The sequence below is a fragment of the Prionailurus bengalensis genome, chromosome C2, assembly GCF_016509475.1.
Source record: "Prionailurus bengalensis isolate Pbe53 chromosome C2, Fcat_Pben_1.1_paternal_pri, whole genome shotgun sequence".
Classification (NCBI taxonomy): Eukaryota; Metazoa; Chordata; class Mammalia; order Carnivora; family Felidae; genus Prionailurus; species Prionailurus bengalensis.
In genome coordinates, this window is record NC_057350.1 from 143,986,724 (window position 1) to 144,014,431 (window position 27,708).

Here is a 27,708-nt window from a genome sequence, read left to right on the forward strand (position 1 = left end):
GGAGCAGAGAAGTTGATGGCAGGGCCCCACCAGGTGTTATATGCTGCAGGTCAGGAATTTCCAAAGGCCTGATCCAACACGGAAGGGCAGAGACTAGGTGGATCCGAGAGTGACTGAGACTCTACACTATTGAAGCGGTGAAACGAATCCCACATTCCATCCCTGAAATACTGCCCACTCAAAGCAGGACAACTTCCACTAGTCTGCTAACCCAGAAGTCATCCATTCATCTGAGTCAAGAGGGCAGACTCGCTAGATTTCCACTTTGTATCCCCTTGTATTTTCTTCTCTCTCTCTCTCTCTCTTTTTTTTTTTTTACTTTATTTATTTTGAGAGAGAGAGAGAGAGACTGAGAGAGCAGGGGAGGGGCAGAGAGAGAGGGAGACAGAATCCCAAGCAGGCTCCACCCTGTCAGCGCAGAGCCTGATGCGGGGCTCAGACTCATGAACCGTGAGATCATGGCCTGAACCAAAATCAAGAGTCACCCACTTAACCAACTGAGCCACCCAGGCACCCCTGGCTTTGCGTTTTCTGACGGCAGCAAAGGAACCAAAGGTGAAAGCCATTTGCATGGAACTGGTCAGTCCAGCTGCTTCCCATGCAATCAAGTCAGAGTCTCAATCTACGTGGCATTGAACAACGGACCATGCAGTGTTAGGAACTGGGCAGGTTGTAGCAAAATCTTGATAATGTCCTGGCCTTGATGATGGTGTAAGCTCCATCCGTGCTCTACACTTTTCTCTCTCTCCTCTGACAATTTCTGGTCCTTTGCTCCAGCTCTCTTGCTGACTTCCTGTAAACATATCCAATGAGTTCAGAATGAACCTGATATTCACTTGGCATTCAGAACTCTGAGTTTTGCTCTGAGCTCTCTGTCCCCAGACACTGGAAGGGATATTTGCGGATGTTCAAGTATACTTTTTTACCTTCTCAACGCTGCTAAAGTTGGTCTTCCTTCCCGAAATGATACTGCCCCTCACTCTCTGCCAAACTGCTTCCCATCTTACTAGTACCTGAACCTCAATTTCTTTGTCTGTGAAAGGACGGTAAAAGCAACTGTAATCATCCCCAGATCTCAGTGGCATAAAGGGACAACAGCCTCTTTTTCATTCACACCACATAACATGGGTCAGGGACGGGATCTGCTTTTCGTAGTTATTCACTGACCCAGGAAGATGGAGACGGAGGTAGGGGAGCCTAAGTTCTGCCCAGAATTCACTAGCCAAAGTGATCACATGGCACAGCTAACCTCAAAGAGGGAAGAGAAGTGCAATCCTACCACCTTCCAGAAGGAGCACTGAGAATTTTGTGAGGCCCTGAAATGGCAGCCCAGCCTCTGTAAAGCACATGATAAACCCATACAGATGGCACTATACTTCCTCTTGGCAACGTCCAGCTTCAGTTTGGTGATGAGAAAGAGATTTTAAATTAACCCCTCTATGTTCTTTCTTTGCGCAGGCATGATAAAAGAAAGCCCAACATGGCGGTCAACATAGATTCTGCATTGGTGCAAATCCTGGCTTAATGACTTACTCGCTCTGTGACCTTGGGCAAATTAGTTAACTTGCCTGTTCTTCAACTCCTCCACCTGGAAATAGGGACAAGAGTTGTCAATTCCCCAGAAGGTGGTTAGGCATGTTAAGTGAGCTGGGAATTGTGAAATTATCAGGTGTACCTGAGGCCATATAAGTATTTGCTGAGTCAAATGGAATTATACCACCATCACACACTGTTATGCAACTGGCCTTTTTGTTGTTGTTGTTAATAATGTAGACTTTATGTGTGTGGGTGTGTGCATGTGTATGTATGTGTGTATCCACCTTGTTTTCAAAACTGGTTACATATTATTATTATTATTATTATTTTGCTGTATCTTAATTTTCTCGGGCAGTTCCTCCAGTGATGAAAAATTCCTATAAGACAATTCAGGAAAACCTTGGTTTCATGAATCTCCATTTGTTGAGCTGTTCCCTGTTTTATTCCTCTCAGATGTAGGGTCTAAAGGCTGTGTCTAATACCATTCAGTGGGGAAGTGTGTTCGGATCTATCAATAATTTAGTCCAAAGGAAAACCCAGGTTGTTCAGTCTGTTAAGTGTCTGACTCTTGATTTCGGCTCAGGTCACGATCTCAAGGTCTGTGGGTTCGAGCCCCGTGTGGGGTTGAACGGTGCTGAACTGATGTTGCAGAGGTTGCTGCTGACGGTGCAGAGCTTGCTTGGGATCTCTCTCTCTCCCTCTCGCTCTGTCTCTCAAAAATAGATAAATAAACTTAAAAATGTTTTTTTAAATTTTTTAATGTTTATTACATTTTTGAGAGAGAGAGAGACAAAATAAATAAAAATCTCTATGCTCTCTCTCAAAAATAAATAAATATTAAAATATATACATTTAAGTCATTTTTATTTTATTTATTTTTAAATTTTTAACGTTTTTATTTACTTTTGAGAGAGTGAGAGAGACAGAGCATGAGCCGGGGAGGAATAGAGAGAAAGAGGGAGACACAGCATCCGAAGCAGGCTCCAGACTCTGAGCTGTCAGCACAGAGCCCAACGCGGCGCTCGAACTCACGAACCGTGAGACCATGACCTGAGCCGAAGTCGGACGCTCAACTGACTGAGCTACCTAGGCGCCCCTAAACTTAAAAATTTTTAAATAGTAATAATTTAGTCCAAACTCTCTGTTATGATCTTACCTGGTGGCAAGCATTCTCTGTGACTGTATTGCCAATAATTCCCCCAAATGAAAGGTATCATGTTCTTAGGCTTAGCCAAAAAACACCGCAAAAAACAGGTTATATTCCCATTGATGGACTCAGTTATGGTATAGGATTCACACAGACTCCGCCTCTTGCCTTGCTCAGGTAAACTCATGCTGTGCCCTTCCCTGGTCTCCCCAGTGCTTGGACCTGTTACGGGTGCCATACAACTATCTTGAATGATGTAGTTGTGACGTCTTCATGCTCAATAGTCCATTTTTTGTCTCTTTGTTCTATTCCCGTTTGGTTCATTCATGGTCTTGTTCTCTCCTCCATCCCCTATCTCTCCCACCTGTCTCTCTTTGATGTGTTTCATAACTTTTCTTCCTGTATATGCCAGCATCGTACGTAAAAGTAAATCTTTCGCTCAGAGAAAGTGATAAGCTATACATCCCAGGCAGGATAAGGAAAAAGTAGTGACCATTGCATGTTGAGCTTCCAGGGTAGAAGACTCTGGAAATGGGATTCTATATGTGGGAGGTTCATTAAGAAGTACCTTTGCGGGGGGCGGGGGGGGAACCTGGGTGGCTCCATCACTTGAGTGTCTGACTCTTGATTTTGGCTCAGGTCACCATCCCAGGGTCATGGGATTGAGTCCCACATCTGACTCCATGCTGAGCTTGCTTAAGGTTCTCTCTCTCCCTCTCTCTGCCCATCCCCCTTGCTCATATGGGCTTTCTCTCTCTCTTTCTTTCTGGAAAAAAAAAAAAGTACCCTTGGAATCAACATTTGTGGGCGGGATGGGATGGACTGGAGAGAGAAGTTGAGCTGTAATGCATACCCAACGACAACCTCAGGCAACCCCTCAGGCAGCTCTGAGTCCCCTCGCCCCGCTGTATCTCTCCAGTGGCCCTTCGGAGCTGCCCCAGGTTGGGCTGAGCAGGCCAGGCCTTTATCCTCCTACATCGGTCGGTCATCGGATGTAGGCTGTCCCTGGAGGGCAGAGTCACCCTCTGCCACACAGAGACAAGCCCCGAAGAAGCTGACAGCGGAAAGTTCTCTGCCCCCAGCACTCCCAGCAGCTGGATACAAGCCCTTCATTAGAGGGGCATTTGGATGGCGTATCACAGCGTCCACCACAGAGCACGACAGGACCGTGGTAACCACAGGCCTCCTCCTTCCTGTTCCATAAGCTCAGAGAGGAGGGCACCTCCTTCTGCAACACAGTTCCATCCACTCCCTGCCCGCCTATTTGTGTTAGGGGGAGTGGGCTTAAAGGATTACTGTGTTTTTCTTCCCTTTCATTATCCTTTAAGGTTTTGATACGGCCCTTGCTTGTTTCTGCCTCTGCCGTCCTTGGAAGCAGCTCTCAAGAATACTTTCTCATTTTCTTTTTGCTGCTATGACCATCAGTGCATCCTCTGCATTATAATTGCTCTAAATACGGTCTCAGCATCCCTTTCCCTCCAGTGCTGAGGGAATAAGATGCTTCCAAACACGAGTTTGTTTAATAAAATTTGGGCTACTCTGCATGGCACGCTGCCACCGAGCATATAATTCCTTTCCCTTTTATTCGAAGAAGCGACTGATGGAGCCTGCTTCCCCCCTCCGTTCTTCTTTCATCCCACAGATCATTTCCATACAGCCCACTCGATATTGCCTGGCAGCATGAGGGACAAGAATAGCAGGGAGCTTTGAAACCCACAGAACTGCAGCCTCCTCCCCCTTTGTGTACTTGTGAGCTGAGCTGCTAACAAGTGGCAGGATGGATCCATTTGAATTTCATCCGCCTTCATTTCCCCTGCCTTCCCTCTGGTGCTCGTGGTAATGAGCAGTGAAAATGACCGGGGGCCCAGGAGGCACATGGAAGTGGGGGAGAACCCAGGGCTTGAGAGAGTCCATACCTTGAACACTCAAGAATTAACCTCGGTCCCTTCCCCTCGCCCCGCTGTATCTCATGTGGCCGCTGAACAGAGCCCACTGAATGCGGAGCTGCTCCACAAGTGGCCTCTGGAAAGATTTCTGTCCGATTCTTCTTTTGTTGACGCGACAAAGGCAGCTCGTCGAAGCTTTCCTCTTGGTCATCTCAGGACAAAGCTCGGCTATCCACAAGTGCACTTGGGAAGACATAACATGGACTTTGTACGATCATAGGTTGATAGAAAAGGGATGAAGCTTCAAAACTCTGTCCACGGCCCTTTCCGGACACCCGGGCGTCTGTCCTTCTCTGGTCAGCAGATCAGAGTAATGCTTGCCTGCGGAGGAGAACAGGGAGCAAAAAATAGTACTTGCCGCTTCTTTGTGCCGGTGGGGAAAAGACCAGCTTAGTCGGGGAGTATTTGTCAGCACCAGTGAAGTATAATGACCGTTCCCATCCACCCCCGTAATTACTGCCTGGAACATATTTTTCAACCACTCCCTCTTAGTTCTGGCTTTAGCAGGGCAAGAATGGCCTCTGCCATATACAGGCATACTTTGGAGATATGGTGGGTTCAATTCCAGACCACTGCAGTGAAGCGGGTTGAATAAATTTTTTGGTTTCCCACTGCATGCAAAAGTTATGTTTACACTACGTTGTAGTCTATTAAGTGTGCAATAGCATTTTGTCTAAAAAACAATGTGCATGCCTTAATTAAAAAGTACTTCATGGTTAGGATGCCTGGGTGGCTCAGTAGGTTAAGCGTCTGACTTCGACTCAGATCATGGGTTTGAGCCCCACATCGGGCTCTGTGCTGACAGCTTGGAGCCTGGAGCCTGCTTTGGATTCTGTGTCTGCCTCTGTCTCTGCCCCTGTCCCATTCAAGCTCTGTCTCTGTCTCAAAAATAAATAAATGTTAAAAAAAAATTTTTTTAATACTTTATCGCTAAAAAATGCTAACCATTATCTGAACTTTCAGTGAGTTGTAATCACGTGTCACCGTTCACCATAACAAATGTAAGAATGATGAAAAAGTTTGAAGTATGGTGAGAATGACCAAAATGTGACACAGAGGCACGAGGTGAGCAAATGCTGTTGGAAAAATGGCACCAATGGATTTTCTTAATTCAGGGCAGCCACAAACCTTCAATTTGTATAAAAAAAACAAAACAAAACAAAACCCAGCAATATCTGTGAAGTACAACAGAGTGAAGTGCAATAAAACAAGGTATGCCTGTATAATTGTTAGCTGGCTCGATCAGATCTACCTGGATCCCCAAGATAACAAGGATCTAATACCTGGATACTAGGTCATGTGACCAAGGCCTCTGCTTCTCCATCCTTGGAGGAGTGCCATCTGTTTCTGCAGCTGCACAGAACTTGGTGGCCACAGCTCTACCACGTTTTCCTGGACTCCACAGAGTTCTCAGCAGCTGCACACAAGCAGGATGTGTAGACTCTTCCGATGCCCCATCTCCCTAAGGGTTGATAATGATGGCTTCCCTTCTAGAGCTGAGGCAAAGTAGAGGCGAAGAGGGAAATGCTGTACATTAGTACAGTCAGTACAGTCAGTCTCTTTCTGCCATTCACACCGCAGAAATATTTTACCTTCATGTTTTGATTATGTGTTTCTGAAAATCATGGGCCAGGCCAGAGTCACGGGCCCAGTGACCAGGATCCATCCCTACGTGGTAAACAATGGCGAGCCCTCCCAGAGCCTGACCTCCTGTGACCATGGGCATCTCTGGGTGACTTGTGGGGAGCGGAAGTGTCATCCTCCTTTATCTGGCTAGGTGTCAGATTTCATGAATTGGATGCTGCCTCCCCCATGTCCCCAGTGTCAGCAGCTCTGCTTTTATTCTGAACCCAGTTGCATAAGAAGCAGCTCATAATTAGGGGCTCCTTCCCTCCTCTTCCATTTCCACGTGGACTGCCACAGTGATGAGAGGTGGAAAAGTCTGCACTGGTGAGGGGAGGGTGGCTCATCCCCGGGACCCCAGCCCCTACCTTGTCAGGGTTAGGTTTGTGAGAAGCTTCCGTGTGTTGTCAGTCATCAGGCCCTTCACTGAGCAAACACGTCCTGAACACCTCCTGTGTCTTTGTCCCTAACATGGCTCTGGGGATGCCCACAGCCAAGACATTCAGATGGTCCAGAAGCCCACCACACATGGGAGTTTGGCTCTGCTCTGTCCAGCTCTTCCCTCTGTGACTTTAAGAATGGCTGAAGTGGAAAGAGAGAAAAGGAAAAGAGTGCCAGGGGTCGGGGGTGAATGGGCTGTGTGCTCATGCTTAGACCAAGTTTACTGCATCAGGGGATCAGGGACACCAGACCAGCCTCACCACCCTTCCTGTTATCATATCCTGAGGCTCCTTGCAAGGCAAAAAGCAACAGGTTGGGTATAAACAATACTTTCTCACCTAACCAAACATTTTTTGAGCCAAACATGTATAAGCAGTAGCTATTCGGTCATGATTCCTGAAACCATCCTATAGGCAATGAGATTTGTGATTGCATGTTAATATTGGGATGGCCTTTTTTTTTTTTTTTAATTGTGCAAGCATTTAGAGGAGACAAGATAGGATTTCAGATGATCTTTTTTTCTCTGAAAATGGCTGTCTCTCTTCTGGTTGACTTTTTCTTAGCTTCACCTGGACTGACCTTACCTTTTTTACTTATCATAACCTGGCTGGTTGGTTCACTGAGATAAGAGTAAATGCTAGGATGGAGAATACCAATTCAGTTTTATTTAAACTGGCATATTATTTCTGAGCAAGGAGATAGGGGAAGCCTTACTACATCCTGCAGACAATTAAATGACTTTGGAAAGTCTGATTTGCTTTGTTGTTGACAGGAGCTAAGTCCCTGGGTAGCTGTTGATTTTTCCGGGTGACTCCCAAAGGACAATCAAGCCAACTCAGGGCTACGCATTTCTCTATGGAACTTCAGTGAACTACACAGCATGGAAAAAAAAAACCATAGACCTCTGTTCTGATTTTCTTTTTTTTTTCTTTTTTTTTTTTGTTGTGGAGTTTTGTTTTGTTTTTTTTTTACTATGAAAAGATTTTTTACATTTGATAGAAGCTTACGTTTAACTGAAAAGATAAAGGGCTCAGGTGGAGAACAGGAAGCAGTAAGACCATTTCTAGACTAGATACAACCCATTGATCTAAAAAGGGCTGCCTCTTTCATGCATTTGCATAATTAGGTAAATAGTAGGCAGCCTGTCCCATGATCCTCTTGTTAAAATTAAACTGCCATCCATCGTATCCAGGCAAGTTCTTTGTACTACTTTATTGTTCTACAAATACTGGTTTGTTTTTCTGTTCTGTCTTCTTTAGGGAGGACTTAAGGGTTGTTGTTGTTGTTGTTTGAAAAATACACTTCACAGGATAAAATAAATGAAGAAATTTCTATCTTACATGATCCCCAGGTGGTCACTGAGGAGATGAAATTTGAAAGTGTACATTAGAGAGCTTAGCAGAATGAAGAATCTAAATCTGAAATCAAGGGCAAATTTACGTGAAGATTGGAATGATTTATCTACCACTTCGTTTCCGCTAACAGATTGGAGGGGTAGCAATTCTATGTGCTTTGATAAAACAGCAGTTCTGGAAAGGAGAAACTGTGAGGTTCTAGAAGGAAGGGTAATCTGAGTGCAAATAAATTCTCTGTTCACCTTTCATTGAAATCAGAGTTCAGGTGTTAGCCTCAGGTCATCAGCCTAGGTCATTCGGTGAAAATGTCTATGAGGTCCCAGGTCTGGGCAGGCCTGTTAATGGATAAATGGCCAAAATGAAATTGGAGGAAGTGGACCCTCAGGGTTCTACCCTTCGGGACTGTGTAATGGAGAGTGGGTTCCATTTGGTGGAAACCTTTTGCAGACAAAACAACAGGGAAGAGCCTCAGAGTGTCTACATGCTTGCTATAGCTCCTGAATTAATAAAATGTTACCTATTTCAGTTCTGTTTCATCGCGATTGCTAAGACATAACATTTCAATTCTTCACTGACTCTCTAGAAACTTCGCTTTCTTTTAGTTGTCTCTTTGATGTTTGCCTCTGTGTTTGCAGGATAGCTTCTGAGAGCCTGAGAGATCCAGCAAGCCCAAGGGTGGCTACTCACATATGCCCAGAACTACCACACGGGCTCTGTTTCCAGGAGGATGTTTCAAACAAAAATCACTTGCAAAGAGAAATAACTAACATTTCTTGTGTACTATGTGCCATGTAGGTACGTTGTCTAAATAATATCACTTAATCCTTATATGAAAGAAGCAGTAAATGCTTCTGTAATCCTCACTTACAGGTGAGGAAACTGAGGCAAGGCAAAGTTATGGAAGGAACTGGGACTCAGACTGAGCCCTTGCTCCTAACCCCTGGGCTGCACTGGTAGAACCCTGACTCCATGCTGGCACTGCGCTTGGCACGAGGAATATGTAAGCAAACAATATTAAAGTGTCTCATTCAGATTTGACCTAGGAACTGGTTGGATGTCTTCCATCTATGTATCAGTTTTTCTGGGCTACTTGGAGGTTACCGTAACAATTTTGAATATTATTGACAGTCATAGTCAGCAAATATATAGTTTGGTTTCCATTGATAATGTACTGCTGGTGTCCTTTAGCACTGAGCAGTTATAACATTCTTGAATGAGGTCTCTGTGATTCTTGTATGAAGAAGCATGTTCTTCTACTGGTAGTATATATATATGCATGAAACAAATGTCAAACAGGTGTCGTAAGAAACAGAAACATATTAACTTTTTAAATTGTTAAAATAGTCACGTGTATCAGGTGGATTTTGCTACATCACAAGCACACCCCACACCCAGGGTCATTTTTGTCATTTGCAAATTCATGGGTGGCTGGATAGTTTTTCTGGTCTCGACTCTGGCTCACTTACGAATCTGTGGTCAGCTGCAGGTCAGAGAGTTGTATCTGACGATCTGGGTTGGCCTTTCTCGCATGTTGGAAGTGTGGCCAGCTCTAGGCTAGAGTGACCCAGGTGGGCCAGGTGGCTCCTCCTTCGTATGACTGCTTATCATCCGGCAGGCTAGGCAAGGATTATGGTGGCTTGCGGTGGGGGAGGGTTCCTACAGCAAAAGCAAGAGCATGGATGGCCTCTTGGAGAGGTGTAGGCTTGAAACTGGCATAATGTCACTTCTGCCTCGTCTGTAGTCAAAAGGACTTCCAAGGCCAGCCTAGATTCAAGGGAGGGAGAAATGGACCCCATGTCTTCATGGAAGGAACTCCAGGTTACCTTGCAAAAGGACATGGATGTTACGGGGTGGGGAGTAACGGAAACTGTTTGAAAATAAGCTACGACAGCACGTGAAATGCAGTATTATGCTCACTCTGTAGACGAAAAAAATTGAGGCCCAGTATTAAGTAGCATGCCCGAAAAACAAACTGACAACTAGTAACTTACTAGCACTGATTAGTAACTAGTAAGTGGCTGAATGACAAACTTAGGCAAACTTAGGCACGTCTAACTCCAAAGTCCTTCGAAACCCCCACTCTGTAAGGTTTTCAAGGTCTTTGGGGGTCATGTTATTAAATGATCTCGTCGAAAATGAAAGTGGTGCCTGAGGAAAAAGATATAGGAGAGGATAAAATTCAAAGATAATAATAACCCATTTTTCATTTACTTATAGGCATGACTAGTTTTAATCAAGGGGCATTTCTTTAATTAAATAAAACCACCCTAGATAGCTATGGAGAGTTTTTTCATCTCCACCTGTAATAGGCATCAGTTGGCAGTGGCTCTTTCTCTATATTATACAGCCTGAGAGGGATCAAGTACAAATAGAATGCGCATTTGCAAAACTTGTGACCATATATGACTAGTGATTATAACGGAGGGCGAATGAAATGTCCTTAATTAATTTGAATTTAGCCAATGCATTCTGTGGGTGTTTATGCTGTAAAAATAATGGGGTATGGGGAGGCCTTTGGCAGGGGGACCAAGTATTGGGGAAATTACGAGGTAATCGGTTACTTTGCTATTTAAGTTCTCAGAACCTTTAACAGGCTGGCGCCCATTGTGGCACTCAAAGAGGGTATTTCTCCGACTTATGTGACTCCAGAATATTCATATGGTAGAAATCTCAGATACCTAGTATTCCGCAGAACCCTTGGGAAATCTGAACTGGATTCTTTCTCATCCCTTTGAAGGTCAATAGTATTTGTCAAGCCTCTGCTTTGAGACAGACACTGTCAGAACCAGGCATTATCAGAAACCCATGAAATAGGCGTTGTTGTTGTTTTTTATTTATAATGGAAGAAACTGAGAAGCTGGTGCCATAACTGGGAGTTAAACCTGGTTTTATCTAACATCAGGCCTATAATGTTTCCTGTACACTCTCCTGGGATTCAGAAAGTTTAAATGACTGCCCGTGGTGACTCAGCCGCTCAGAAGAGACACTATGTTTCACATTTTTGTAATCCCTATAGCTCCTGACAGAAAAGAGATGATCTGTCAATGCCTCCTGGCCAACCCCTTTATTACCTTCTTATCGGTATGATCATGCTCAAGGCAAAAAAAAATTGCAAGACTAGGAAAGGGTATAAGATAAAAAGTGAAGATTCTTCGCCATTTATTTAGCTCCAGAACCTTCCTCTAGAGGGTAAGACTATCATTTTTTATTGTTCTCCTGTAGCTTTTTAATTACGTGTGTATGTGTGTGTGTAGATCTTTCTATTTTGTTTTACACAGGTGAGATCGTACATGTACCTTTTTCACTGAATATATGTTTGGCATCTTTTTTTAAAATCAGGATTTATAGATTGCTTCTTTCTTTTGTATTTATGAACCATATTTAATCAATTTTTGTGACGGACTTTTAAGGTATTTGTAGTTGTATTTTTAATTCCTTCTTTTTTATTTATTTAAAATTTTTTTTAATCTTTACTTTTGATAGAGAGAGCTGAGTGGGGGAACAGCAGAGAGAGAGGGAGACATAGAATCTGAAGCAGGCTCCAGGCTCTGAGCTGTCAGCACAGAGCCCAATGCGGGACTCAAACCCACGAACCATGAGATCATGACCTGAGCCGAAGTCAGATGCTTACCCAACTGAGCCACCAAGGCACCCCTAATTCCTTCTTTTTTTAAAAAAAAATTCTGCTGTAGCAAACAGTGTCTCAGTGAAAAAAACAATCTTATACCTATATCTTTGTGCAGTTACATGTTTAATGGAAAACAAAAAGCAAAACAATGCAGAACATCATTTTCCCCGGTGACCTCTCTTAGGAAAAATAGTGGACCATTGCCAAGGAAGTGTTAATGAGCTGTAAATAAACATTTCTTTAAATACAAATTTTGGACCAAATACAGTATTCTATTTGTTTGGTCAGCTCTGTTCTGACCAGAGGGCAAATGGACTGAGCCAGTGGTCCTATCCAATGCCACTCTAAGGTCCACAATGACTAAAACCGGGAGAGGGTGACTCAGACTCTGGAAGCTGTTACCTGCCCTGTGGAACAACGTTACATATTTTGGTTTTGACGCTATGGACACATACTCAATACAAAGTGGACAGACGTAACCAACGCTTTGTCATTTAAAGACTTGCCCATAATTTTATGCAATTGGCCCTTTCAGTGATGGAAACAGTGAACAGAATTCAGATGCAGAGTTGGACTTGAGTAAATTTCACCTCTAGGAATTTATCATAAGGCAATGATCCAAGAGGAAAATGTATCACCCTGAAACATTTATTTCAATTGCATATTATTTATGATAAATTACTAGCAAAAATGGGAGAAAATCAAAATATCTAGCAAAAGAATAACGTTTGAGGGGATCTAATGTATAACTGGGGCATTGTGCTGGTATTAAAATGATGAAGAACATGACAATTAAAATCTTAAAAAAAGAAACAAAATTGTCACCTATGCTAACATGGCAATTATAAAATTGCGTGGAAGGATAAGATACTTAATTTGTTAGATGTTTGAATTCTAGGTAGTCTATTTCATTTAGAAAACATGTCTGGTGTATAATATTATTTGTAAATTCAGTAAGTTACTAGTTCACAGAAGATAATTTGTATGGATGTCGAGGAAGACTGTGAGGTTGTTTTTAGTGTTTATTTATTTTTGAAAGAGAGAGAGTATGCACAAGCAGGGGAAGGGCAGAGAGAGAGGAGAGAGAGAGAATCCTAAGCAGGATCCGCTCTGTCAACGCAGAGCCCGACGCAGGGCTCGAACTCACAAACTGTGAGATCATGACGTGAGCCAAAATCTAGAGTTGGATGCTTACCTGACTGAGCCACGTAGGTGCCCCATGAAGAATGTGAGTTTTGAACAAAAGTCTGTTTTTTGTCTCAAAGTGCCTTTGAAAAGGCATAGTATAGATCTGGCTAGGCTGTCTCCTCACTTTGAAGGATGTTGCCTATTAGCAAGATGACCACATGTCTCATTTTTCTGGGACAGTTGTTGCTTGACCCTGTTGTCCCAGTACAATTGTTCCCAGCACTGCTTTTCATTGTCGGAGGTGACTTGGTTTGTCTGATTAAGTCTGTGGACCCTTGCACTATAAGGGGCATGCTAACCTTCCCGTTCTGTCATATTTTCTATCCCATCCCTGTTTTAATCCCGCATCTCTAGTAAATATCCGACATGAGAATTTAGCTTTCCGTGGTTTAGGAAGCCTTTCACAGAGCAATGACTTCACATTCCACCTACAGCCAGAGCAGAGTTTGCGTACATCATTAGTGCAGTTGTAAAGATCTTGCCCGTTATGTCGTGTGGTCGTCCTTTCACAGAATCTTTTTAAAACTGTGAAATTTGAGGGGCGCCTGGGTGGCTCAGTTGGTTAAGCGTCTGTCTTTGGCTCAGGTCATGATCTGATGGCTTGTGAGTTGGAGCCCCACATCAGGCTCTGTGCTGAAAGCTCAGGGCCTGGAACCTGCTTTGGATTCTGTGTCTCCCTCTCTCTCTGCTCCTCTCCTGCTCACACACACACACACACACACTCTCTCTCTCTCTCTCAAAAATAAATAAGTAGTAAAAAAATTTTTAATCATGAAATTTGAAAGTTTCTCTCTGCTTGCCAGTCATTTTTCACTACATTAGATAGCAATCATTTTGTAATTTGACATTTTCGTCTTCTTCCTTTGGCAGGAAACTCAGAGCTAAGCCAGGTATTTAGTTGTAGCAAAAGTCCTTTATCCAGTGTGATGGAGAGTCAGATAGAATGGACTGTGGGTTCTATTCTTCACTTACTGTGGTGCTAGTTTCCTATGGCTGCTATCACTAATTACCACCAACTTTGTGGCTTAAAACAACACACATCTGTTCTATAGTTCTGGAAGCCAGAAGTTTGAAGTCAGTTTTGCTGGACCAGGATCAGTTTGTCAGCTGGGCCCACGTCCTCCAGAGGCTCTAAGGGAGCATCTGTTTCTTGCTGCTTCCGGCTTCTGGGGGCTGCCATGTTGTCCCTAGCTACATCACTGCAATTTCTACTTCGGGAGTCCTAGTGCTTTCTTGTTTCCACGTCAATTACACCTTTGCCTCCTTCTTATAAGGACATTTATAATTACATTTAGGGTTCACCCAGATAATCCAGGATGATCCCTCCATCTCAAGATCCCTAACTTAATCATATCTGCAAAGTCTCTTTTTCCATAAAAGGTAACATGCATGGGTTCCAGGGGTTAGGACCTAGGTATTGGGCGGGGGCAGGGGAGGGGCATTTTTCAGCCTCCTACAATCTACAGTCTGGTCCCAAAGATTCACATTCATCCCCCATGCAAAATATATCCATCTTATCCCAACATTACCGAGGTCTCAGCCCATTATGGCATCAATTCAAAAAATCCAAAATTTCATCTGAGGATCATCAGCTCAAAAGTCCCGGATCTTATCATCCAGATTATCCAAAGCGGATATGAGGAGACTCTGGGCATGATCCATCCTGGGGCAAAATTCCTCTTCGTCTCAAAGTAAAGTTTTTGCACATAGGACATGTCCAAGAAATGTCAGCCACTATCGGAGTTACTCCCTTTATTGCATTAAGGGTACATCACTCTGGTCCTCCATTGTCCTAGCAGAGAGAAGACAAAGTGTAAGATGATGGTGGTAATGATAGTAACAATAATCGTAGTGGTAGAGTGAGTAATAGTAAACTCTCATGGACAGTTTCTCATGTAACAGAAGCTTTTCTAAGTGTTTTATATGTATCGCCTCAGTGAATCCTCATGAAATCCCTTGGATAGAACTTATTAATACCCCCATGTTTAACTGTGGGGAAGAGAGGATACATAATTAGTAAATGGCTAAGCCATGATCTCCATGCTGCCCAATTAAAACCAGGTCCACGCTGCACATGTGACGTCTGTCCGTGTGCTGGGACTTTGGTAGTCCTGGCATACAAGAAATACAATTTTCTTTTCTTAAGTTTATTTGTTTATTTTGAGAGAGGTGGGGGGAGAAAAAGGGGGGGGATGAGCAGGAGAGGGGCAGAGAGAGAAGGAGAGAAAGAAAATCCCAAGTAGGCTCTGCACTGTCGGTGTGGAACCTAGCATGGGGCTCGAACCCATGAACCACAAGATCGTGACCTGAGTTGAAACCAAGAGTCAGGTGCTTAACCAGCTGAGCCACTCAGGTGCCTCCACAAGATACAGTTTGAAGAAGTCCTTCTCATTTCACCTTCGGTTTCTATTCAGTGTCACTATGAGGAGATAGGCCACATTCAAATGAGTATTCCTAAAACTCTCTTCCTTCATCAGGAAGGGATTTCTTTTTCTCTTGAAGTTCTTTCCGTTGCTGTTGTTTATTTTGTAAGCCTAGAACCTCCCCTCCACATGCTCCTTTGAGAAACGTGAAACTTTCAGACAAGATGGAAAATTGGTACAATGAATACTTTTAGGTGATCACTTTCCATTTACCAGTCCTTAATCTTTTTCCCCTTTGTCTCTCTCTTTCCACATAAAAATATAGTTTTGTTTTTCCTGGGTATTTTGCATACCCTTTGCAGTTGTCATGACACTTTACCCCAAAACACTTCAGTATGTACCTCTTAGGAACAAGGATTCTCTCCTTCCTCCTCAAATCATGAAAAGCCCAAGAAATTTATATTTGATTCAATAATAGCTAATATAGGTTGTAATCAGAGTTTTCCCTCATTGTTCCAATAATGCACTTTGCTAGCATATTTTTTTTTATAGCCAGAAGTCAGTCTTTTGCATTGCTGTTGGTTATCACATCTTTTTTCTTTAATCAGGAAGAGTTCTGCAGACTGCTTTGGGTTTTTTGTGTGTTTGTTTTGTTTTGTTTTGTTTTGTTTCCCTTCAGTCACCCTTTGAAGAGTCCTGATCAGTCACATTGCAAAGTGCCTCAAGTTTCAGATCGGTCAAATCCTTTCCTCATGATTAGATTCAGGTTAAATATGGTTTGAAATGAATACTATCATAGGTTATGTGAGAATCGCATCCTAGTTGGTTGTGCTTAAGAAAAAGACACATAAGGCTCTGGAAAAAGAATGATCTGATATTCGAGCGAAACAGCCAAATACTGAAACCCACAATACAGCATAATCTTTAAGTGGCCATTGATGGCTTCTGAAGCGCATTTCACATATATTTATTTCGGTTTATCCTCATAACTATGAGACCAGGGAGGTGAATATTATTCATTATAGGTCTATGATAAATAAAGCTTAGAAGTGTGTGTGATTTGCTAAATTCCTGGAATTCATTCCTCAGAAGCTAGGGTTTGAATCCAGTTTCTAGACCTTGGTTTGGATCTCAATCCTGTACTTTCCCCACCAAATCAATGAATAAGGTTAAACAAAACAAGGGTTTAAAAAAAAAATGATAACAGTCACTCAGCCTACTCAGAAATTCGACTGAATTCAGCATAAGCTAGTGTGCTCTAAAAGCAGCTTTCAGGTTGCCTCAGGACCCTCTTGAGTTTTAGGGAGCCTACATTTATGTAGATTATGTGTTAAGAGCTTGCAAAGCTCTCACTGTTAAATGTCATAGGCACTTGCTGAGAAATAATAATAGAGAAGCAGAAAGAAACTGAGATAGATGGGTTCCCACTCAATCTCCCTATAAACTTGCAGCATGTTGAATAATAAATACAGATGTAAGCAAAGACATAGTCTTATCTTTATTCTGTGTTTAGTCCCAGAGAGAGATAGATACTACGTCAAAAAAAAAAAAGTGGATCTTGTTTATGTATTTCTTTGTTTTTCAAGCAGGTTTATGGGTGGGAAGAATTTTTACATCTACTCCGGAGATCTATGGGCATTAGATCATGTAGAAAGGAGGCAATGTATTCATAAGAGTCGTTTGTCCCCCAGTAAGTTCAGGGTTTGTTTAAAGAATTATTTTGTGAAATAGGTTTCAAAAGAAGAAAAGCAGTGCCTAAAATGACTGAGATCCGGGACAGATGGACATCATGTCGTTTTGATAAAAGTTTTGTATGAGTAGCTCTTAGAAGATTTTTTGCGGGAAAAGGAGTTTCTCTTCTCGTTATTGACCTTCCCAAAGTCTGTGGAAAGTAGTCAACAGAGGACTGATTTGGCATTTGAAACTCAGTACTTGTGTTTGCAGACCCTCTATATCTAAATGTGGCCAGTAGAAGGATTCTATAAATCACTGAGTGTTGAATGGAATCTACCCTGTGGGACACCTAGGATCCAAATTTTGTCCTGCTAACCAGCGTGTGACTTTAAGCCATTTCCATTCGGTGCGTTCCTCTACTGTGCTAAAGTAGGACCAATGATGTTTATCATGTTTCCCTAAAAAGGCTGCTTAGAGATAATTAAATAAGAGCATATCCGTGGACTTGCCCCGCAGGCATCTAATGTAATGTAGTTCACAAACGTAAGGCAAATGTGTCATGTTAGAGCTTTCAGTTTAGAGGTGTAAGGGAGGAAATTTTTTCCTCCACATCTCTAGGTTTGTTTGGCTGGTCTGTTAATTAAATTGACATAAAACAGGTTAACAGAAAAAAACTTTAATTATGGAGCGGGAGCCCCACAAAGACAATGAGAGGCTCCCTGACAGGCAGTTGGGGTGTGCGTGCCATTCTGAGTTAACGGGAAGGGGGTAGGGATCTGAGGCTTCAAAGGGGAGGAAGCCAACTCACAGAACGATGGGAAGACCAAATGGTTAGTAAACAAATGTCTGTGGTGCCATGCAGAGACAATGGGACGCAGAAAGAAATCTGAACCAACAGGCTCTGCGGACCTCCAGCCATCCTCTAGCCCATCCTGTGTGTAGTTACCTCTGGTAGTAGCTCTCTTTCCCGAACTGGGCCCTCTGTCTGAATTTTTCCAGGCAGTTAAGGGGGAGGTGCCAAGCTCTTCCTGAGTCTTTTGGGACTTGATCGTCTTCAGTTCAAAGTAGTCATCATGGCAGAGCGGTGCTCTCTGGGGAGACTTGTTCTGAACCCCTTCAGAAGCATGTGTCACCTTTTCTCCCTCCCTCTTGCTATCTCGCTAGTCTTCTTTTTCAGCAACGCTTCCCCCAGTGCTCATGGTTGTCCTGAGGATTTTGCAAGGCGACATATGTGTATCCAGAATAGAAGGCAATTACTTTCTGTTTTTGCCACTCCTTTAATCTCTATTCTGTGCAAGTGACCATCTTCCTCTAGCCCCTGAACGAAACACATCAGTCAGCCCCGTGATTCTGTGCCAATCTCAGGTAATGGATTGTCCTACCATTACCTTAAGTCACAAAGTCAATTGACTTAAGCCAAAGTAAAAGTTGAATATGATTATGTAAGCGTCTAATTCAAGAGATTAGCCAATACACTGAATTTCATCTAATATTCAACTATTCCCCTCTCTTCTTTGTTTCAGGCATAAAGGAAAGGGAAAGAAGGTATGGTGGGTAGCTCGGTTTCTTCTCTTTGCCCTTTCACCCCACCCCAGCCATCAGCATAACTGGGCTTCAGCTGCTCTCCTCAGAGGCTCATTGGAAGGTAGAATGAGATGGGCTTGGTGCTTCTTTCTGGAGCTCTTTTGTGCCCCCTACCCACCTGTATGATGCCCCGAAATATGACTCCCCTGGTCCCTGTGGTAGATACATTCCAGATGGCTACATTCCCCAAATCCAAACATCTGCCCTTCAGTTTCTTATTGCTCAGATGCCTCGGCCCTACCAGAGAATCCTATGGGACCATGAGAAAGGACCCAAGATTCTTTTCACTGGGGAGTTCCTTCCCTCAGGTGGCCATATCTGACCGATAGGGAGTAGTTTTCTATCCCTTGTCTGACAGCTCTGGGAGTGCAGGCTCACCCCAACATCAAAACATTACCCAACTCTACCACCAATCAATGGCCAACCTTGTGCTAGGACATTCTGCACCTCCACCCCAGCTCCAGGAATCCTATTAATAACTCTCTCCTCTCTTTGGGGAGGTGATAAGATAGATGCCTCTTGACACCTTTTTCCCTCAAAGTGGACAAGGAGATGTTAGACTCACAGAACATGTCACCCAACCTTCACATGGCACCTTGAGCCCTCACTTTGGAATTCTATATCCATTTAACTAGGAACCTAATCAGAACTTCAGTTTCACCATCCATTACTCATGTTAGATGAGTTCATCACTTAATAAATACCTGGCATGTAATAAATGCCAAAGTGAACAGTAGCTGTTTTATGATGAAATGAGGATGGATCCTAATTCATTTCAATAAATATTTTTAAACTCTTACTATGGGCGATGCAAGAATATAAAAATGAGTAAGACATTGACCCCTACCTTCTGAAAGCTCATGGTCTGGTAGCAAAAATAAACCGATATCCTCAATTGTAAAAGCAAGAATTTTGAGATTTCAGGCGCTTCCTGACTTAACCTGTTATGACATATTGGGTCTGCAAGCAGCTTAAACTGCTTCTAAATATAATGATCCTCAGTTCCTCCTGTATTTGTTGGCCTTATTAGTTCATATCCTTAACTAAATGATGATAGTTGCTTGTTATAAACCAGCCGAATGACTCCTGGGCCAGATCTTCATCGTCGGATTTGAAACCAGGAAAGCAAATCCAAGCTGTAGAGGGTTGGGATGACCTCTGATAAATCTCACGCTTGTGGAAGGAAGTGCTCTTCATCATCAGCTTTCTAACTGTGGACTTCTGTTTCCTGAGCTCAGGTTTCTGTGTCTGTGTAAGTGTGGTGGGACATAGGATTGGAAAAGGAGGGTTGCCATGAACAGGGGCTCGTGAAAGCTTTTTGGCCAGTGGAAATTCATGGTCAAAGTGTTACTTGCACCTGACATTGGAAGGAGAACAGAAGCTGCACACAGGCAGGCCGGGAAGGAGGCTTTGGCTTCCTTTTGGTGCAAGAGGATAGTGTTTTGAACAGGAGAGAGAAAAAGGGGACGCAAAGCATAAGAGAGCGGGCAGGGAGAATGAAAATGGAAACGGTTCCCAAGAAATCAGGAGGGAAGAATAGGTGGTTTATGGTAGAAGGTAGTTGGGTGAGGATAAAGGGTGAAAGTGATTTTACTTTTAAGGATGCCCATTGTGAAGCCCAGGTGGAATCTTTTGGTGAGAGAGGTGGTTGCGAGTGGAAATGCAAAACTAAAGTTCATGGCAGAGCTCAATGCTAAAGATGTGAAATAAGGTGTCATATCTGTGAACGTCATCTCAAAATTATCTATATAGTTCATTCACCTGAATTATTCAGATCCCAACTGTCCCTCATTTTTTGGTCAGGAATTATACACATTGATGTTTTATGCAACCAATACTTAGTTTATAGAAAACCTGAGCATGTGAAGAAATCCCTATATAATTTATATAAGTTATAAAGCTAACTTTGGAAATACTACATTGAAAATATCACATACTGTAGTCTTTGCGGAAGTAAATGAAAACTACCCAAATGAGAACAAGCAGAGGCCATTTTCCCCAAGCTTCCTATAGCAAGGGAGCCAGCCCTGATCCCTCGCATTCGGCAGAGACTCATGGGGAGGCAAGGAGTGTAAAAGCTTTATCGTGGGACAAATGAAAGGCTTCAGATTGTGCCCTGATTGGTGGCTCTTGGCATGAGGAATCTGGAAGCAGGCTAACTAGACCCAGAGCCTCATTATGTGGTTGCTTAGGGGAGCAGATTTGGCTCTCCCTGGTTAACCCTAAATTGGTAGCAGGAGGGAAAATGAGGGGAGCTGGCAGTTACTGATCTGGCTGAGTTGGGACAATTGCTATAGAGGCTGCAGTTTGGCTTCCTGGGCTGGTTTAAGCAGGTTGTGAGTTGAAGTTCTGTTTTGATATGTGGTCTCAGCATTGTCCCTTTGTGCATTCAGTCTCTCAGGTTGAAACACGTTCAGCTTTTTAAACTTTATCGTCTTGTTATTGACCCAACCCTCTTGGCCGCCATTGTCCAACTGTTTCATGGTGCTCGAAAGTTGTCTTCTGAGGCGTTATGTTCAGATTGTTTTTTCAGTTAAGTTCTGGTCCTTTTGCACTAATTTTTTTTAAATTTTATGTAAACAAAAACACCTTTGTATCATAAAAAGTTAAATCCACTAGAAGGGTATGAAATAAAAAGACCACTGCTTTTCTCCCCATCAGTCCCTTGAGTTCTGCTCCTCAGTTAACCACTATTAATAGTTTCATATACATTTCCTTCCATACAGATCCTTTCAGAAACGAACTATGCATTTGCAAACGTATGTTATATACCTATAGCTGCACATTCGTGTCCTCTTTTTAAAACTTTACACAAACAGGATGAGACTATAACCCCCTTTTTCCTAGCTGCTTTTTGAGGTCATCTTTGGAGATCTTTACATCAGTACAAGTCAGTCTAACTTGTTCTCATGTTTTAAAATCTGGATAGATATCCCTACATTGCTTGTACAAAAAGAGTGTCCCAGGTATCCCCTCATCAAGGGTTTGAGAGTGCTTTGTTCTTTACACTTACACTGACCCTAGTTTTCCTAATTTTAACCAAGATGTTAGGTACTTTCACTTGAATTTATTCTTGTGTCAGTGAGATCAAGGATCTTTTCATAGGGTTTTTTTGGTCATTCGTATATATTGTTTTTCTGTCCTATTTTTCTGTTGGATCAGTTTCTTATCCCTTGGTAAGAATGTCTTGTATATTAAAGAAATCAACCCTTTGTTTTAGCATCTGCCCTTTCATTTTGTGTATGGTCTTACTTTTGCCCTATGGAAGTTTTAATTTTAAGTACTTAAACTTATGAGGTTTCTTTTTCTTTTTTCATTAATTTGAAAATTAATGAACCCACCCACCCACCCCACCCCACCCCCACCCCGAATCAAAGGGCCTTCCTGTGTTGCTGTATTGTGCTCTTTAATCAAATCCTTGTTGGTAGCAGTGTTGCATGGAAAGAAATTGGGAGAAATCGGTCTGGTATTTCTTCTTGAATTGGTGTGCTCACTGATCTTAGAAGAGTTAATGAAAGCTTTGGGTTTGAAGCCCTGAGTGTCCCTGAGTATCTATCCCCTAATGATGAGAAGAAAGGACCAGGAAGCAAGATAGAGTTGTTAATCAACCACTGAAAGATCTGTCTTCTCAGGCAGTTTGCTAAATACACTTTTTTTTTTCTTCTGGAAACAACATTTGATAGTTACTACCCAATCCGGGCATTAATTGTTGGACCTTGGAGACCCATGTGATGGGGAGATGTGGGCAAGGCATGGGTCCAGGGATAAAATGGCCCCTTTTGGGAGCACAGCTCATACCTAAATACCACATTCCAAAAATACAGTAGCTTCCTGACTGCCCCAGACATATGTAAAGGGAATGAAGATAGGGTAGTATGATGAGTTGAGAAATGCAGAGGGGAGTCAAGAGGTATAGAAGGCACTGTTTGATTTGCTCTGTCCCTTTATCAGATCTTGTTCCTTATCAGGAGGACAGGCAGTGATGCTGCTTCTATTCTTGCCATCACCAGTGTGACCCCAGCCCTTCTCTGGTGTTCTACATACTCCTCCTGAAGTTAGAAAGGAGACACTCTATTTTTTCTAGCAGGATATTGTGTTTGCTGCTTTGCATATTCGGGTAGACCTGACTGGAAATAGAGCAGGAGGGAGTTTTAAGTTTGTGAGCTGCTCCTTAGCTTTATATTCTGCTGGGTGGTAGCTGATGTCAGAAGCATACCTATGTTTTTCACTGTGAGGCACACCTCCCATGTCTTTCTTTTCCAAGAACCTCTTTTGACCTCTCCAGCAATTTAAGACAATGTCAAGCTGGTTTTGGAAAATAGTAATTCGGCATATTAGAGTGGAGAGGCCGTTCTTCCATCTTCCCTGCTGAAGATGACCTTGACTCAATAACTCTGGCCCCTGCTGTCTGCTTCCTAGACATCCAAGGGCTCAATTCTCTACTGCTTGCATCTCTTGTCACTTTGTCCTGGCTGAGCATGGGAGCACTAGAGGCTGAGTCATAGCAGCCAAGTAATCTAGCCAGTCCCAAAGCTTTTGTTTCCCTTTCCTCCAACATGACAGGAAGAAAATGAAATAGTTTGAGCCCAGCATCTCTGAATGCAAGAGATACTCTGTATTTGTATTCCTAATAGGCGTTCTATTCAGTGTATAGGTGGACCATTTCAAGGTTTCAAGGTGAAACCATTTCATTGGATTCCATCTCAAGAGGTATTTCATTCTGTTGTTGAAAACTCAAGATGTGTTCTCATCATTTCTTGTCTGTTACCATGACCATTGGGCCGATCATCCTGGAGAAACCAAGATTAAGTCTCAAGAAGCCTACCGGAAAAGCTCCATTCTTCCTTTCATCAGCTAGGAGCCTGCGCTCATGATTTTTCCAAAGACCACCATGTTGACATGTAAAACCAATAGATATTGGAAGAGCCAATATTTATATTAAAAATAAAAATAATTATCTTAGGGAAGAAAAAGTAAAGCTATATGCTTCAATATGCTATTCGATCATTCATACAATAGATGTTTGTATAGCCCTTACTACATGTCAAGCACTATGCTAGCATTTGAGAACATATCTGGGATAATAGCAGTAACCGTAGCTAACAAGTATGGAGCTCTTACTACCTATTAGACATTGGGCTAAATGCTTTATGTGGATTATCCCACAGAATTCTCAAATCAACTTTGTAACTGTGTTCTTTTATCATTTCTATTCAAAGATAAGGAAAATAAGGCTTAGAGAGGTTAAATAACTTGCCCAGGAACACATTGCTAATAAGGATTAAAGCTGGGATACACGCCAGTGTAATTTTTAATTGCACTTTGCACTTTTTAATTGTTTGCTGTTGTTTCCGCATGAGGCGGAAACAAGCCCCTGCCCTCATGGAACTTACGGTCTAACTTGGTGAACACTTTTCTTCAGGTAGACTCTTAATCAGTCTCTGGAGAGATGTGGAGGGTCTGCCAGAGAAGCCTTCCCACCTTTCAGCAGGATTTAGGCTGGTTGCACAGCCTCAGTTGATGGGAGTTGGTTGATCGCATAGACTTTTTTCATGTTCTCTAATCATGTTCATGTCCCCCATCTCCTGTGTCCTTCTCATGCCTTCCTCCTAACATCCTTTATCTTATCCTTCTGCCACCCTCCTTTCTCTCTGAATGCCCTCCCCTCCACACCTGCTTATTTTTTCCTCTCTCCCATCTAGACAATCACTAGAATCCCAAATGTCGTGCAATGCAGTTTTCAAGGAAAACATGGAAGGGAGGGAAACTCACTGCAAATGAAATGAGCTATTGATGGATGGCCCAGTAAGCCTAGAGGTCCTTCTTTAGCATTCTCTGGCATTTAAGGGACTCAGGATTCCAAAAGCACATCCACTCCATTCTGCTAGTGCTAATCTCATTTTTTCCATGATTAACAACCCCATTCATTATGTTTTCAGCTCACATTAATCTTCTCTTCTGTGAGTTTGGTAACATTTGGAGTCATTTCCCCCTGTATTTATCCATCTGGGATCTTTAGAAAAGATAAGTTTGCAGAGACTCATTTGTTGCTCATGCAGAAAGTCATTTATTACTCACTGTGGTAAGAGGAAGGAATATTCCCCTTGTTTCTCACATCCTGAGAGAGGACACTCTGAAATCAGACATCGAGCTCCATGGGGTACTGAAGTTGGGGTTGAGCTTAGACATAACAGCATCAGAAGTCACAACAAGCAATGCTTCCTTGATCCCAACTGTCTTTATAGAGCAGATAATGTTGGGAGAGCATTGTGGGGGTAGTAGAGAGTGTTAGGAGATTAATAAGTCAGAATAAAGCCTTTGGCGTGAGTCCTGTCTCTGCCACCTGTGAGCTATAACCTTGGGCGAATCACATAATCTCTCCAAAATCCACTTGCTTCCTCTGTGAACTGGTCCCAAAGATGCCTGTCCTCTCTATATGAGAAAAGAGTTTGGAGGGTTCACTGAATATTCTCATTTCTGTTCCTGAGTAGGCTTGTATCCTTACTTATATTACTTAATATTAAAATATTACTTAATTACATTTCAGAAGCCCCTTCCAACAGTATTATATATATACAGTAAAACCTTGGTTTTCAAGCATAATTCATTCTGGAAACATACATGTAATCCAAAGCATTTGTATATCAAAGTGAATTTCAAGAACCGTTGCCTCCGTTGTGATCATGTGATATTCGGTGTCATTTACCACTGGTATTGCAAGACACCACTCGTTTATCAAGTTAAAATTTATTAGAAATGTTTGTTCATCTTGCAGAACACTCGGAGAGCAAGTCACTTGCAATCCAAGGTTTTACTGTGTATTTATTATATATGTAATTTATTATATATATATAATTTATCATGTATATGTATATATATACATTTCAGCAATAATATATACATATAATGATTGGAAAGAAAAAAATAAGCTATTGGGAAAGTCTTAGAGGCTAATATTTTTTAGTCCTTATATTTTAAAAAGTCTTGGAGGTGTGTGTCATATTTGAAGACCTATTGGGGACGGGATAGCTTGTTTAGAAAACAGAGAGAATCAGGGAGACAACCCTTTTGGGGATTTTGTTCTATCAGTCCCTAGCAACATTTTGTTGTAAAGGTTGGAATGCATTTATTCATTTCTTAATTCAAGCAAGATGTTTCTTTAGAGAAAATATTCCAATTGAGCATCCATTCAGGAGCCATGACAATTATTGCTATCTATGGTCATTAACCATGAAATATCAGTGTTATTTCTCATTGCTGCTCAAGAGGAGGTCTAAACTGCATTCATGCATCTGCAACTGTAGAAAGGAGGAAAGGCATAATTAAATTTTATTGCTATATAATTTAGAAGGGGTTCAGGATGTTGAGAGGACTAGTAGAGATGACAGAATTCTAGGCTGTTTGCTGTAATTCTGCACAACTAAAAACAAGGCAGCATGATTCGGAAATGTCATTTATTGACAGACCTTTCCCCAAGCACCTGGGATTTGAGCAGGAGACTCCCATTATGCAGACATCTCCCAGTGGTATCAATGGAAATTACCTCTCCTGCCCACATAGAATGCCAGACGCCTGAGAGCACTTTTAATTGCTCTCTCTGCAAAAAAAGCTAATTGTCTCTGCTTCCCTTTCCTTTAGGTACCCAAGCAAGGACAGGAATAATGAAGAGACACATGTGTTAGCTGCAACCTTTTGAAATAAGCAAGAAGGAAATCAGCAGTGTGGACAAGGCTGGAACCGTTGCCACGCTTGCTTGTCGGAGTGAATGAGGAATGGGCTTGTGATTATGCTGACATTCCAGCATGAATCTGGTAGACCTGTGGTTAACCCGTTCCCTCTCCATGTGTCTCCTCCTACAAAGTTTTGTTCTTATGATACTGTGCTTTCATTCAGCCAGTATGTGTCCCAAGGGCTGTCTCTGTTCTTCCTCTGGGGGTTTAAATGTCACCTGTAGCAATGCAAATCTCAAGGAAATACCTAGAGATCTTCCTCCTGAAACAGTCTTATTGTATCTGGACTCCAATCAGATCACATCTATCCCCAATGAGATTTTTAAGGACCTCCATCAACTAAGAGTTCTCAACTTGTCCAAAAACGGCATCGAGTTTATCGACGAGCATGCTTTCAAAGGAGTAGCGGAAACTTTGCAGACTCTGGACTTGTCTGACAACCGGATTCAAAGCGTGCACAAAAATGCCTTCAATAACCTGAAGGCCAGGGCCAGAATCGCCAACAACCCCTGGCACTGCGACTGTACTCTCCAGCAAGTTCTGAGGAGCATGGCATCCAACCACGAGACAGCCCACAATGTGATCTGTAAGACTTCTGTGTTGGATGAGCACGCCGGTAGACCATTCCTCAATGCTGCCAATGATGCTGACCTTTGTAACCTCCCCAAAAAGACTACCGATTATGCCATGCTGGTCACCATGTTTGGCTGGTTCACCATGGTGATCTCATATGTGGTGTATTACGTGAGGCAAAATCAGGAGGATGCCCGGAGACACCTTGAATACTTGAAATCCCTGCCCAGCAGGCAGAAGAAAGCAGATGAGCCCGATGACATTAGCACTGTGGTATAGCGTCCAAACAGACTGGCACCAAGAAAGAAATTCGTTTGCAGTTGCAATAGAATAAGTGGTTTACTTTTCCCATCCGTTGTAAACATCTAAAACTTTGTATCTCCCTTTCTTTTCAATTATGCCACTGTCGAGCTTTTAACAAACATGACAACATAACAGATAATTTTAGTTTAGGTGTCCCACCCCTTAATTGTACCCCCAGTGGTATATTCCTGAGTAAGCTACTATCTGGACATAAGTTAGATCCATCTCACTATTTAATAATGAAATTTATTTTTTTAATTTAAAACCAAATAAAAGCTTAACTTTGAACCATGGAAAACAGAGTGACTTATTGGTCCAGAAAACAGTACAGTCATTCCGTTGCTTTCAAGAGAAATCGACAACCCTTATGAGCCTAAAGAATTATCATAATGAAAGATGTGTTATTAAGTCCTACTGGACACGGGGAAGCCATAGCTGAATGATCGACGAAGGAAAGTGTCTGTCAGGCTTTAAAATACTGAGCCTTAGCAAACCCGAGTGATAATACACAGTCCAACATCCTGCAGAGGCTTCAGCTGGGATGACGCTAGATGTTCGCTATCTAAAAGTTGGTGTGCTTAGCTGTTATATTATATTTATTATATTATATTATATTA

General features: G+C 42.4%; 1 protein-coding gene across 2 annotated transcripts in view; it reads left to right on the forward strand.

Moving 5' to 3' along the window:
- The window catches only part of LRRC3B (leucine rich repeat containing 3B), a 90,107-nt gene extending 62,723 nt beyond the window's left edge, over positions 1–27,384 (forward strand). For both annotated transcript variants that reach the window (XM_043595553.1, XM_043595554.1), the window contains exon 2: positions 26,124–27,384. In XM_043595553.1, the coding sequence (XP_043451488.1) occupies positions 26,288–27,067 (780 nt within the window). In that variant the 5' untranslated portion in view covers positions 26,124–26,287 and the 3' untranslated portion in view covers positions 27,068–27,384. The remainder of the gene's footprint in view (positions 1–26,123) is intronic.
- The last annotated feature ends 324 nt before the right edge of the window (positions 27,385–27,708 follow it).